This window comes from Rhipicephalus microplus, chromosome 4 (genome assembly GCF_043290135.1).
Source record: "Rhipicephalus microplus isolate Deutch F79 chromosome 4, USDA_Rmic, whole genome shotgun sequence".
NCBI lineage: Eukaryota > Metazoa > Arthropoda > Arachnida > Ixodida > Ixodidae > Rhipicephalus > Rhipicephalus microplus.
The window spans coordinates 86,864,201-86,878,359 of record NC_134703.1 but is presented as its reverse complement, the minus strand read 5'-3'; the positions used below and the strand labels follow the sequence as shown (position 1 = coordinate 86,878,359).

The 14,159-nt window shown below is 44.3% G+C and overlaps 1 protein-coding gene across 1 annotated transcript; it reads right to left on the bottom strand.

Annotated features, from left to right (window-relative positions):
- On the bottom strand, positions 1 to 13,474 carry LOC142814488 (venom serine carboxypeptidase-like). Its single transcript, XM_075893249.1, has 5 exons — positions 11,416 to 13,474; positions 10,685 to 10,728; positions 6,447 to 6,616; positions 4,743 to 5,073; positions 1 to 1,036 (listed from the first exon to the last, which is right to left on the bottom strand). The coding sequence occupies exons 1-5, from the start codon at positions 11,478 to 11,480 to the stop codon at positions 246 to 248; spliced, it is 1,401 nt and encodes a 466-aa protein (XP_075749364.1). The 5' UTR covers positions 11,481 to 13,474; the 3' UTR covers positions 1 to 245.
- Between the last annotated feature and the right edge of the window lie 685 nt (positions 13,475 to 14,159).

The following is a 14,159-nucleotide window of genomic DNA, read 5'->3' as shown; positions in this document are numbered from 1 at the left end:
TACACAACAACGACTTTTTTTTATTTGTTATCTGTACATATGCAATAAAGACAGGTCACATACGTTTCAAAGCCTGGATGCTGTTTTTCACAAGGTTCAGTGTTTCCAGGAAGACAAGCGTATTCATCAAGATCAGCTGCTTGAAGTGATCTTAAGCTCAGCTGATCTACTTTCAGCCCTGAATGAGTGCAGCGTTCAGCTGAAGGAATTTGACGCAGACACCGACGAAAACCCCCTGATGAACTCTACAGGAACGGCAGTTGGTAGAAGAAGCGGCTGATCATGTCGTAAGTGAATTCTGGCTTGTCGAAGGGAACCATGTGACCCGCACCTCTAACAGCAACGAATGTCAGGTTGCCTGCCGTTTTGACGTAACCAAGGACTTCGCCGTCGGCACGCAACCACGCCTCGCGCTTGGCGTGGACCCATTGCTGCCGGCCAGACCACTGAAGCTTGTCGAGAAACCTTTCTGTACCTACGGTTGGCACACAGATGTCTAGCATGCCACTAAAGACGAGCACCCTATAGTTCGCAAGGGCCAGCTTGAACAGTCGTTTTTCCGAGGACATGAAGTTATTCTTAAAGCTACTCATCACCACCGAGCGGTTGGCACTGAACGGCCTGTCTCCCACGTGGATGGCTCTGCGAACGTGCGGCATCTGCACGATTGCTTTGTACGACCGCATTCCCGCGGGCGGTGCGCTGTTCAACAAGTTATAGTAGAAACGGAATCCAGTAACCTTCTGGAAGTACGTCTCTTTAGTTAAGATGCCGAAGAACAGTGAATCCATAATATCGAAGGACGCCGCACCTCGGCCCTGTTTTAAGAGACAGACGGCGCGATGATGCATCCGCGTCATATGCGCCTCTTGTTTCTTTCGCACAAGGCCCAGTTGCAGAAGCAGCGGACCGTAGTGTGTCATCGTCGCGGGATCTGTGAAGCCGTTGCCCATGGCTACGCCTTGGAGGTTGATAGGCACTTTCAGCTTGTTTGGGTTCCTGTGAATGGCAGCTGCCACGGCCGGCACGTACTTTCCTGTTGATGAGGCGTCAATGACAGCACAAAACAAGTAGATGATTAGTAGGACCTATTTTGTTACTGTTTGATTGAAGTGCAGTTAATGAGCCTAATAGTGGGAGTGCTCCTTAAGTCTTCATAATATCGATGACATAATCCAAATCTTCCCGCTGCTTAGATTTCATGGCATTCGTTTGGACGGCCACCGCGTGTTTTATTTTTTAAAAGATTAGAAACATTTACTTATCTCCACTGTCTCGGCGCCTTCCAGCACACCTCGTGGTCATTCATGCAATTAAGAACCTTTTTCGTTTGTACAGTTGTAACCTTGATTGAGATATTGTATGACTTTCTGGTATGCATGTAGCTGGAGCTGCGCTTGGTAACGATCATGAAGTATGGCAAATGCTTGTTTTCCTGAAAGCCTTCGGCTTTTATTTTTGCGGGTTATAGTTACCTATACGACAGTCGTTATCTATGAACTCTCGCAAATACGAAACATTTAAATCTCCGTCAACATGCTATGTAGTTTCGAAGCTTCTTCGTCGGTTGTTGTGCACCGAAATGAAAGAAAAAAAATGACCCGTTATCTGCATGTTTCGATGCAAATGTGGTTAACCGACGATAGTCTTGCGTCTGGAGAGAGTAAACAATATGTTTGTTTGATGTTCTGCGTAAGAAAATTGGTGAATTGTATTTTGGAGGCGCTGCGTTAAAGAGTCTCGATCCATGCAGCGAAAGCGAAATAGCGCATCGAGGCACGTTAGACACGAGCGTTATATCGCACTTATTTTCAAAAAAGAATGAAAGCGTGCGGTCGCCTGTCTCAGAGGCGATAAAGTGTAGAACGCAAAGCAATGGGCAGGTGCCACCACCATGTCGTTTTGGCAAAGCGTTGGAAACAGTTGCCTTTTTGGGGATCATGTTGCATTGTCAACGCAGCATGATAAACACTACGGTCCTTAGAATTGCTTATGTATGCCTTCTCAAAGATAAAGCCACACATAGATAATATTGACGTGTTGTTATGGTGCCCCAGATATGCGCTTTAATTGCTTTTTAACTGACAATCGCACAAGTATGAACGCTGAAACGTGAGCAATATTGGTCAGCACTTCAGAAGGAGTCAGCCGTTTGAGGTATCGTTTCGTGCCGTTTGGGGTATCGTTAAGGGCGGACAAACAGACAAACGTACAAAAACACAGAAAAACAGACAGACCAAACTTTTCGCGTTGATGGTTCCAAGAAAGACTATCGTCCTTAAAAAAAAGGGGCTCACAAAAGAAACGTTTTTTTCTCTCCCGAAACGCAGAGCTCCTTTGCACTATAGCGATGGCAAGAACCGAGAAAAGAGGAAAGCACGGTTTTCGGCACTGCTAGCACAGCCCAGCGTCGGCTGGTTATAGACCGAAAGTACATGCATGTCTAAGTTTGAACCCCGCCACGGTGGTCTAGAAGCGAAGGTACTCGGCTGCTGACCCGCAGGTCACGGGATCGAACTCAGGTGGTGGCGGCTGCATTTCCAATGGAGGTGAAAATTCTGTAGGCCCGTGTGCTGAGATTTGGGTGCATGGTAAAGAACCACAGGCAGTCGAAATTTCCGGAGCCCTCCATTACGGCGCCTCTCATAATCATATGGTGGTTTTGAGACGTTAAACCCCACATATAAATCAATCAGTCAATCAATTTATTGATTGATTAATTCAACAAATCAAGGTCTAACTCTGATATGTCTTCTTGTATCGTTAGAAAAAGCTGTGCTTGCATTCAGTGTCACTATCATACCACGTGTGCTTACCATCAGTCAGCCACGCGTAGCGCCAGCCGGAAAGGCGATAATTGTCTGACGATAATCGAAGGAATGTCGGAGTTCTACACGTTCTCTCGGTCTAGCAGCTAACCATGAGTGTCGGCAGGGTTTTGTGTTGGTACTGTAAGATTCATTTCGCATCACGGCTGGGGGCGGGAGAGAGCACTGGTGTAGCTTGGGGGATGGGTTGGGGATAGAGGAGTAGTGCTTCTGTGGCATGACGGGGCAAGTGCCCCTATTGCACCCCCCGGCTGACGCCCACAGCTAACCGAAGCTATAGGCTGTGCTATCCCGCAGTTCACGTTACTATTCGTCATGATAGTACATGATTTTGCTATGCCATTTATACGGGGTGGTGAGCAAAGTTCTGTACTGTCCGTGGCGTAGATACACAAAAAAGAAGAAAGGAAAGGGCTACCGTAGCAGTGCTGTTACTTGAACGAATCGGAAGTTCATTCTCAAAATGGTAGCATTTGTCAACAAGAACTGAAGGAAGGTACACGGATATGATCATCAAGCAAGGTGCAGGCTCATCTCAAAGGTGCTACGATAGCCATTGTGACTTATGTAAGTATGAATGAATTAATCGATGAATCGGTCAATGAAAAGCAGTTATTTATACACGTGCGGGAACGAAATCTGATGTTCCATGAGCCTAAAGTATGCTACACGTCGCTACAAGGTCCAGATGCAGCACGTGTTTAATAACAGGTGCAATGTCGGTTGTAAAAGAATCAGCATATCTACGAGGTGATTGATGAGTGCAGCAAAACGAATGAACGGACGCATGGACAGTCGGACGAACGCACGGACAGACTGCAGGTTCATCTCAAAGGTGCTACGATAGCCATTGTGACTTATGTAAGTATGAATGAATGAATCGATGAATCGGTCAATGAAAAGCAGTTATTTATACACGTGCGGGAACGAAATCTGATGTTCTATGAGCCTAAAGTATGCTACACGTCGCTACAAGGTCCAGATGCAGCACGTGTTTAATAACAGGTGCAATGTCGGTTGTAAAAGAATCACAGCATATCCACGAGGTGATTGATGAGTGCAGCAAAACGAATGGACGGACGCATGGACAGTCGGACGAACGCACGGACAGACGGACGCTTTACCCCACTCATCATCATTCACTCCCTGGATATGCTGTGACACCGTTTTTATTGACATGCAATGCAATAGTGATATGGGAATGGATCAGCAGCAAATATATAAGCGTTTTTGCTCGTAAGTCGGCCGCCTGCTGAACTCTGTCGAGAGAGCTCGTGCAGCACCATCCGAGACTACCGCCTTTGGTCGAAGTTCGAAATTCTTGCCCATATGACACAGCCCCCCTTTCCCCCCCACCAACACCCCTTCATGTCTATTCGCGCTTCATGTTGCCGTCGGCATGCTTTGTACTCTTTCCTACGCCCACAGATCATGAAACGCGCGGAGTGATATTACAGGTATTGACATCATTCTGAGCGAGACGGTGACGGTAGAAACGCGCTTCGACTGTCCCATAAATTTCGTAGTAACAAAAAAGAAGGTCCGTATATAAACGCGGTATGTGCGAGTGGCGAATACATGTAACTGATTTAGCCCCTAATAATAACTGGGCCTGAAATAGTCCATTCACTTGCGGAATTTCACGTGCACCTAATATAACAGTTGCGTAGATGGCACCTATATTATTTTACTTGTTAGGTTTTAACGTTACAAAATCGCATTATGATTACGAAGAGCACTACCTGAGGTTTTAACGTGCACTAAGTACAAGGGCCTACAGCATTCTCGCCTCCGTCTAAATGCGGCCGCCGCGGAAGGTGTTGGATGTGGCGACCAACGGGCTAGCTGTCGAGCAGCGACACCAGATCACCGGGATTGGTTAGAGAGCCTGAATGTTACAGACAGCGCACCTACCGGCGTAGGACTCTCCGGCGATGTAGAACGGGTTAGAGGACAAATGGCCGAAGATTGTGAAAAACTGCTCGAGAAACTCGAGCATGTCTCGTCCCACGCGCCTCATGTCGCGCGCGTATCCCCGCTCGCTCTCGGTGAAGCTGAATCCCGTGCCCACCGGCTGGTCCACGTAAAGCACCGAGAAACGTTCGGTCCATGCAAACGGGCGTCGTACGAGGTCGCCGTCTTCGTTCATGCGGTACGGCCCGTGTTCGCTGAAGAAGCCCAGCAGGGAAGACGTGCCTGGCCCGCCCTGCATCCACAGCACCACGGGCGCCGTCTTGGGCTGGTGCTACAAGCAGAAGCGCTGGTCTGTGATCTTAAAGAACGTCGGTGCACAGGTAGGCGATGAAAGAGAAAGCCTAAAGGTTTCCTTGATACCTGCCTTAACAAAGAGAAAGAGACCACCACCACCGGTTTGTTGCGCGAAGCTGCAGGGAAATCCACACGGATTCCTCAAAAACAAGGCTTCCTATAGCTGCCGGTAAACATCTCATGGTCCGAGCAATAAACCCAGGACCAGCATCTTTCCTTGGTGGTCCCTCTACCAACTGAGCTAACCAGGCAACCACGATTTGGTCGCACGAGTAAATTCAAAACTTTTGAGAGCATATATAGATATACTGAACATCGCTAATCAGCCTGCCTTTTGTTGAACCTGCCGTGAGCATGATATTCACGATAGCTAACGTTGACTAACTAATGAATAATGTTGTCTACCGTGAAATAATTTTGGCTTGTTTTTAATATAGCTGATGGCGAGAACGCTTACAATTACGGTTGTTGATACTAAATACAGGTAATTATTGGTGAAAGTAACCGGTTTGTCTAGCACTTATTGCTAATCGTAACTGAATTTAAAAAAATATCCTCGCTAATTTCACAAGCGGATGCCGGTATGCTTGAGTCAAACAGTAAGCTGCAGGCTTACTTTTATGTGTGGTCAAGGTAAATAATTATCAGCTCAGTGTAAGTTGTCTTGTATAGATAAGATGATGTATTTTGAAAAGATGGTCACAGTGATGTTTGCGTCGATGCTTGAAAATCAGGCAATGAATCACGAAAGGCAAAGGCTACGTGTTAATTTATTCTTTAATTATTTACGAAACATATTTGCTCAATATTATACGTTTTTGGGAGCAAGGTATGACCAAGCCTGTTAGGCTTAATTGCACATAACACTGAATCAGTAATCAATGCATAGACGACTGATCTTTGTTTTTTTTGTTTCGTAGTTCCTCCCATGTTGTTCGTTACAACTTCAAGTACACTTATTAGCGATCAGTGATCTACGCCGGTCCATTTATTACACGAAGATGCGCGCCTAGCAGTCTGCATCGCGAGCGCACACGAACGTGGAAGCTATGCAGACGAGGTTTCAGACGCATTGTTTTCTTACGCATGCCAAGAACTCTTTTAAGGCGTGCGATGTGCTAATCACCCGGAATTGAAGCTCAAATAACGTAAACTCTTTCTTTTGCGACCCAGTTGTATCTAATGTGTACCACATGTCTGAACTCTTGGTGATTTTGTCAGTTGTATTTGCCTCGGCGCGCGCATGCCTAGCTACAGGTTGGGGATCATTGTTCGACAAACTTATACAAACTGATTATTGGAGACGAAAACATGGTTAGTGAACGGGAGTGAAAATTCACCAGCTCTCACCACTGCGGGAACAAACCAGAAGAAAATGTTGCTGTTGTATCGCTTGTTGATGGTGATGAAGCCAGCGTGTGACGGCACCTCCCTGTCCACGCCCAGCCTTCCTACTCTGCTGCGATGTCTCGCCTCATCCAACATGTCGCTTTCAATAAGTGGCGTCAGAAACAACGCTTCTGTTAGGACAAACGATGGTCACCCTGTTATTAGCGCTATCGGCGGAACACCTCAAAATTAGTAGGGCAGCTGAAATATTTCCGTTTCTTAGGGAGGTGGCGTTTAGGGGATAGGGAATGAAAATAGGAAGGTAAGGAGTTTCAAAGCAAACATGCAACAAGGGAGATGGTATGACTTAGTTGAAGAGTTGTGTTTAAAAGAAAAAAGTGCTGCCATATCCACGAAGTGAATGATGATGAGTGGGCGAAGCTCCGGAGGTAAACCTGGTAAACCATGAATCCTCTGTACATTTTGCCCACTCGATTTTATTACATCGCTCCCCCTAGCGTACGTCGCCGCACTAAATCGAACGATTGCCTTCAACCAATGACACGCGCCATATGTGACATCATTCCTATTTTATAAGATCTCGCGTCTTTCATCAACTACAAGTACCGCTTTCTAGTTTATAACATCTTGCATCTTTTCATCATCAGCTACAAGTACCACCATCTAGTAAACACTACAAGAACTAAACGAGAGGTGGCTACATGGATGGATGGATGCTATGAGCGTCCCCTTTATAACGGGGTGGTGACAAGTATGCCACCAGGCTCGACAAAAAAAAAAAAAACCTTTTTTCTTTTTTTATGTTGGCCTAATGCCTCTACTTCGATAAATTCTATCTTAATGGAAAAAAAGGTAAATTTTCAGCTTAAGTTCTCTGCCATTTACGGCACACTGTCCATATTTTATTTTTCCAATATTTATTTTTGTCCTTTCTCTCTAATTTTCTGCCACCAATACTCTAACCGTCTCTTACTTATTTCAATCGCGGGTGTGTTCAGCTTTCCATTGTTGTCCCTAAAACCCAAGGCTTCCTGTAGGCTCGTGCCCAAACGTACACCTGGGTGGATATCTCCACATTCAATCAGAACATGCTCCGCCGTTTCCTTATCTTTCCCGCAGCATGTGCATTGTTCTTCTTCTTTACTGAATCTTGCTTTATAACTACGCGTTCTAAGGCAACCCGATCTCGCTTCAAACAGTAAAGCGCTTCCCCTTGAATTATCGTAAAATGCCTCCCTCCTTATTTCATTTTTGCCCTTTCGGTAGTTACTCAAAGCCGGTTTTTTCTCCATAGCTGCCATCCAGTAAATCCTCTCCGCCTCCCTGACTTTTCCCTTAACGCTCTTTGTTGACATATGGCTTACAATACCAGCCGTATATTTACTAGTGAGTCTTCTAGTTCTTTTTCTCCACTGTGTGTCCACGCTCTTCCTATACAAATAACGGAACACCTTCTCTGCCCATCTACTCTCCTTCATATTTCTTAGCCTTTCTTCGAACCTTATTTTGCTCTGCGCTTCCCTCGCCTCAAAACCTGCCCACCCCGTATCGCCCTTTACAGCCTCGTTTGTCGTCTTCCCGTGAGCACCCAACGCGAGGCGTCCCACAGTCCTTTGATTTACATCCATTCCCGATTGCACCTCTGCCCTCATGCACACCACTGAGTTCCCAAAAGTAAGCCCTGGAACCATTACACCCTTCCACAGACCTCGAAGCACCTCATACCTATTGTATCCCCACAACGCTCTGTGCTTCATTATTGCCGCATTCCTCTTTCCTTTTGCTGCCGAGGCTTTTTCCTGTACCTCCATGTATCTATCACTCTCATTTACCCATACTCCAAGGTACTTGTATTCACTTACCCTCGGTATTTCTTGGCCTTGTATGGACACCGTCTGATCACAGGGATCATTGAATACCATCAATCCACACTTCGTTACACTGAATCCTAGTCCAAGAGCTTCACCTTCCCTTCCGCATATATTCGCCAGCTGCTGTATATCATCTCGACTGTCCGCAAATAAGACGATATCGTCCGCATAAAATAAACCTGGAAGCTTCTGCTCAATCATCATGCCGCCCTGTTTGTGTGACAGATTAAAACCAATGTTGCTACCTTCTAGCGCTTTTTCCATACTCACCATGTACAGCATGAATAACAGCGGGGACAAAGGACATCCCTGTCTCAGACCCCTGCTAACCTCAACGTTCTCTTTGCTACGCATTCCTTCCCACTCTATGCAAACTGTATTTTCTCGGTATATCTCCCTCAAAAGCTGTATACAGTCGTCGCCCATGCCCATTCCTTTCAATATATCCCACAAAATTTCCTGATTAACGTTGTCGTATGCCCCAGTGATGTCTAGAAAAGCCACGTACAAGGGCCTATTCTCTATTTTAGATATTTCTATACACTGAGTGAGAACAAACAGGTTATCGTCTAACCGCCTGTCGACTCGAAATCCGTTCTGAAGTTCTCCCAAAATATCGTTATGTTCGGCCCATGTTTCTATTTTCATTTTTACTGCTTGCATCGCCAACCTGTATAGTACCGATGTAATGGTTAGTGGTCTATACGAGCGAATCTTGTCCTTTTCTCCCTTGCCTTTATAGATTAAGTTCATTCTACTTTGTCGCCAACTGTCCGGTATTTGTCCGTCCTTTAAGCTTTTTTCTACTGCTTTTAATAATGCTTCTTTAGTGTTATGTCCTAGTTCGTTAATGAGGCTAACGGGAATCCCATCTAAACCCGCGGCAGTGCGCTTTGGAATTTTTCCTTCGGCCTTTTTCCAGTTGAAATTATCAAGTACTAGCTCTTCCTCTGTTGCTTTCTCCGCCACACTTTTACTCACCGGGGAGATCCCCTGGACGCTCTTTTGAAACGAATCGGCTGTTACCTTTTGGATGTAACCTAGCGCTTCGTACCCTTCCAATTGATTTCCTCCTTCATCTAGAATATGTTGTTGCGTTGTGACAGACTTCCTACCTAGCGCCTTTATGTGGCTCCAAAAAATCCTAGGCGCGGCCTCCTTTTTTTCGTGTATCTCTGTCATCCAGCGTTCACTTTCACCTTTAATTTTTGCCTCTACCAATTTCTGTACAAGGGATTTTTTCTCTAAATATATTTCCCATATTTTTTTGACTTCGTCCTGCGGCCGCTTCTCCTTTTTTGCCTTTCTATGCTCCCGTGATGCTCCGCGTCGCTTCTCGATCGCCTCCCGGATTTCCTTGTTCCACCAACTTTTTGGCTTCCTTTTTCCTTTCCAGCAAACAGTTTTCTTCTCTTTCCCTATCTCCTTCGTCATTAGATGTAACAGCTCACTATACTCCCAGTCCTTGCCTGGTATTTCGCCTACTTCTTCCTCGACTCTTGCGGCTATATTTATTATTTGTTTGTTATTTAAATACGAGCTGCCAGACTTTGATTCCATGCTCATATTTTCAGTTTCGTATCCCATTTGTAATGTTATTCGTTTATGATCACTACCCAAGCTGTTAATGCCTTCCTCGTCTATCCTCATTTCTGTCAGTTTGTGGTAAATTCCTTCAGTCATGAGACAATAATCAATACTTGATTGCTTGTTTCCGACTTCCCATGTGATCTGGCCGTCACATTTAGGCCCCGTGTTAACTATCTCCAGACTATGTTGCTCGCAAAGATCTAGTAATAACTTCCCATTGGTGTCTGAATATCCGTCAAGGTCATGTATGTGGGCATTCATGTCCCCTAGAAGGATGATTTCGGCCCCATTACCAAATTCCTTAATATCCGCACTCATGCAATCCACTATCTCCTGATTCTTTTCTCTGCAGTTACATACAGGAGACGGTACCGCCATCTAGTGAACACTGCAAGAACTAAACTAGAGGTGGCTACATACAGGGGACGGTACCGCCATCTAGTGAACACTGCAAGAACTAAACTAGAGGTGGCTACATACAGGGGACGCACAGCCCACGCCCTAAGGAGCTTCGCCCCTAAAATCATTGACGACTAAGAGCAATACGCACTCAACTATGGGAGAGCGCGAAGCTCTCCCTAATATGATGTGGTGCCGCTTGTTTTTGGAACAAGTGTTCGGCGATTTAGGGCATGATGGGAGAGCTTTGAGCTGTCACAGTTTCGAAAAGCAGGATCCGAAAATCCACAACGCAATGTTAAATTGCAACAGTGAAGACGGTATGGCCTTCCAGAACTCCCTAACGAGTCTTCTAAGTGAAAGAACTGCCTGTATTACCTGAACTGCCTTCCGACCCTGTTCGTCCTGCAGAGTGCAGTGCCCTGTAAATTTTACGGAAACAAATAAAAAGTTGTGAAATGCTTTTTCACAATCCCGAATGCCCGTTTAATGACATTAATAGCTTTCCTGTAAACGGCTGCAAACACGCCGACTTTTTGAATGCATATATTTAAATATACTCTGCATATACGCAAGTGCAACTCCTCACACCGTTTCTTTCTCAGAAGAGTGGCTTCTTTTGCTGGTGCTTGGCCTAGTGGAGACAAGATCATCACCACCTAGTAAGAGTCTTGATTTGACTGTACTTCTGGCGCTTCCAGGCTGACCGTGTTGTTATTAACTTGCATTAGGATAAACGCCACTCAGGGCACCTTTTACGAGTTTCTATGTACAAGATTGGCCTTACATAGAAACACAAATATAACTATTACTTACTTCGGTATTCAGTTCTAGATTAATCTTGTTTTACGGCTAAAAAGTTATGTAAATACTCTATTCATTGTTTAAGATATCATACAAGTAAATTGCACTGCTGAATTCAGACACTGACGGTGAAGATAAAACTAGTTTCTTTCTAGCTAGAAAGGATGAGCTATGACGAATTCTAAAAAAATAAACAAAGTGTCTACTATGAATGTTGCGGTACTTTTACTGGACCATGCCACCCAATGGTTACAGCAGTGATATCGGTAAAACGAGCTTACCGTGTACCACGTGACTGAACTCACTCGAATGGTAAGGCGCTTTCGAGAAGTAGGAGGGAAACTATCAGCTCCTGTGCCACCAACGCCATTCTGTAAAAAAAAAGAACAGCGAGCTCCTGGATCTAGGCTTGAATTATTAGCGGTAAAACCAGCCACAAGGGATGGCAATGTTCCCACCTGGATCCAGTGACTTTTTGTTTCTCAAATAGTCCGAACTCCCTAGAGAACTTTTGGCTCGGAATATATGACATGATACGTGCATAATGAAGCTCTGGGTAAAATTACTATGAAAAAAGAGAAGCTACCACCAAAACAAACTGCAGGTGGCATAGCTACGAGTCACTATTATCAAGTCAGAAGTTAGCGCAGACTTGTTTACTTCCGCTTCATTGCTTCGGTGTTTTGCGACATGTGGTCATAGTGCTCTATAATCAGTATTGGCTTATAACCAACACCCCCCCCCCCCAAAAAAAAACAAAAAACTGAATAAATGAAGTGAATGCTCTCATACTGAGTTGGTCCCCGTAACATCTATGCTAAGAAGATGATATTACAAGCGCACATACTTCTTTAGGCTCACTTTTGTCTTCAAGTTATCTGTATCCACTCTGAAGAAAATTTCACGCCGAGTGCTAATGGTTATTTCAAGCAACTTTGAAAATGAAAAGACGTATGTAGCCGATAGTGCGGTATCACGTATGCGGCTCGGTTAAGAAGTGAAGGAGACACTTTAGCCCGTTAACGTTGTGCCCTAAGGTGAATGCAGCGTATGCAACAGTCTCGTTTCCGGCAACATTTATCCGCCAACATTAAGCAACTGTCTCGCTTCCATTCTCTATGTCACAACAGACGTTGTGGCACAGCGGTTGCTTTTACTGCACGTGAAATCATAGTGAATGCATCTTTATTACTTCTGTTTCTTCATCAATCCTTATTTGTTACGTACGATGCTTTCGTTTCCTGAAAAAAAAGAGAAACAACGAGGTAAAATACGAGCGCGCCTTTTGCTAACTCTTTCCCCTCTTCCTGTTTCACTCTTCTTCTTCCGCATAAATATTAAGCAACAGCTCTGCACGAATATTCTTAAGAACACTCGTGCCTGTGGCTAAGTTTGACATAGTGCTTCTAATTAAAGCTTCAAAAGTATGAATCCCCGCTGCTTCTGTTTTGGCGAAGTGCAAGAACTATTTCGCACTAAGCATCAGATGCGCCTTGTTACTAAAGTCCAGTGTGAGCAAGTTAGTCGAAGCGACATGAAGCTATAACAATTATAAGTAAATAACACAACGCATACGATTAACGTTCAGCAAATTACGCCAGACACAAATACATCACCTCACAGGCAATCCTCACAGCCTCAACAATGTTCTGCGACGACGCAAAACGCCCGTCCACGGCAGGCACTTCTCAGTGAAACAAGGATCATGTCGGAAACGCTTGGCCTCACTGCTACTGTTTGTGCGCTAAGTGAGGAGCTTCAGGTATCCAGACAACGAAAACGGTGCTTCTTTCGTGTGCACATCTCGAGCTTGTCAATTAAAAAAAAAAACACGGCAACGGCGTCATATTTCAGCAAAACGCCGACGTATACCGTCTAACTGCCACACATCACAGGCGCATAAAAGCAGGCTGCCAGGTATACGCTCGGAGAAGAGGCTGACAGCGCATTTTCAAGAAAGCTAAACTAAAGAAAGGGAACAAATGTATTTCGGCACCCGCACTTGCGGGGGTTAAGTTTAGTTATTTTTGCATATGTCGAGCTCGCTATTCGAAGCACCAATGCGAAGGATAAAGGTAACCTAGCGCGACAGGTGAACGTCGCTCAAACATGAACTTCTTGATCTTGGTGCATCCTCATGGCTTGATATACTGATGTGTGCGTTCTTTCGTCTGTAAATTTTTGTTTTTCGTTTGTTCCTTTTTTCAACAACCAGGCTGTCTCTGCAAGGTGCTGATTGCCAAGCAAATGGAGTTGCATACGTCAAACCAACGAGTTAGTAATTTATTGATCTTCTTTCAGTGGTAGACGTCCTATTCAGTGTCTGGGCAAGTCTATATGAAGTCGAAAGAAAAATGCCCTCAATCCTCGTTAGGCAAACGGCGACAATTTCTGCCTTTCTTGAAGATGAAGTAAGCAAACATATATATATATATATATATATATATATATATATATATATATATATATATATATATATATATATATATATATATATATATATATATATATATATATATATATATATATATATATATATATATATTTATAATGCCACGAATTAGAGTGTGTGAAAAAGAGATAATTGTCTTTGATAGATAGAATGGTATTGAGCCTTTGCTAAATATTCGTACAAATTGGCAAGCCTGTAGGTGAACAAAGAACAGTTTCTTATGATATAGAAATATTGCATATCATAGCTTCCCGAGACCCCAAGATGACGTGCTAACGCCATCGTTTCTCATATCCTTCTTTAGTAGTTCGTCGTTCTTTTTTTATTTCTGACTTGTCTCGCGCTGCAAATTTTTAGGTACAGGCAGGTAAGCCGTTTCAGTATCACGGAGCTGATAACGATAGCAAATCGACATAAAAGCTATTTGAGAGAAGGGCTGAGTAACAGACATATTAATGCGAAAAATGACGTAATAAACTGCGTTCTGGTCGATATGATTACCGACAAAGTTAGCCTAAAAAAAGTTTTGATAACCTCATACTTTTAGAGATTACTATATTGAACCTAATTACACACACAGCAATGAAAAGACAACAA

What these genes read in the sequence shown, in the direction of transcription:
- LOC142814488 (XM_075893249.1), bottom strand. Translation starts at nt 11,480, where the DNA reads ATGGCGTTGGTGGCACAGGAGCTGATAGTTTCCCTCCTACTTCTCGAA. An exon ending in GAAAGCGCCTTACCATTCGA is followed by an intron (nt 10,729 to 11,415) that starts GTGAGTTCAGTC and finishes TAAAATTTACAG; the next exon opens with GGCACTGCACTCTGCAGGAC. An exon ending in CGCCGGAGAGTCCTACGCCG is followed by an intron (nt 1,037 to 4,742) that starts GTAGGTGCGCTG and finishes CCTCATCAACAG; the next exon opens with GAAAGTACGTGCCGGCCGTG.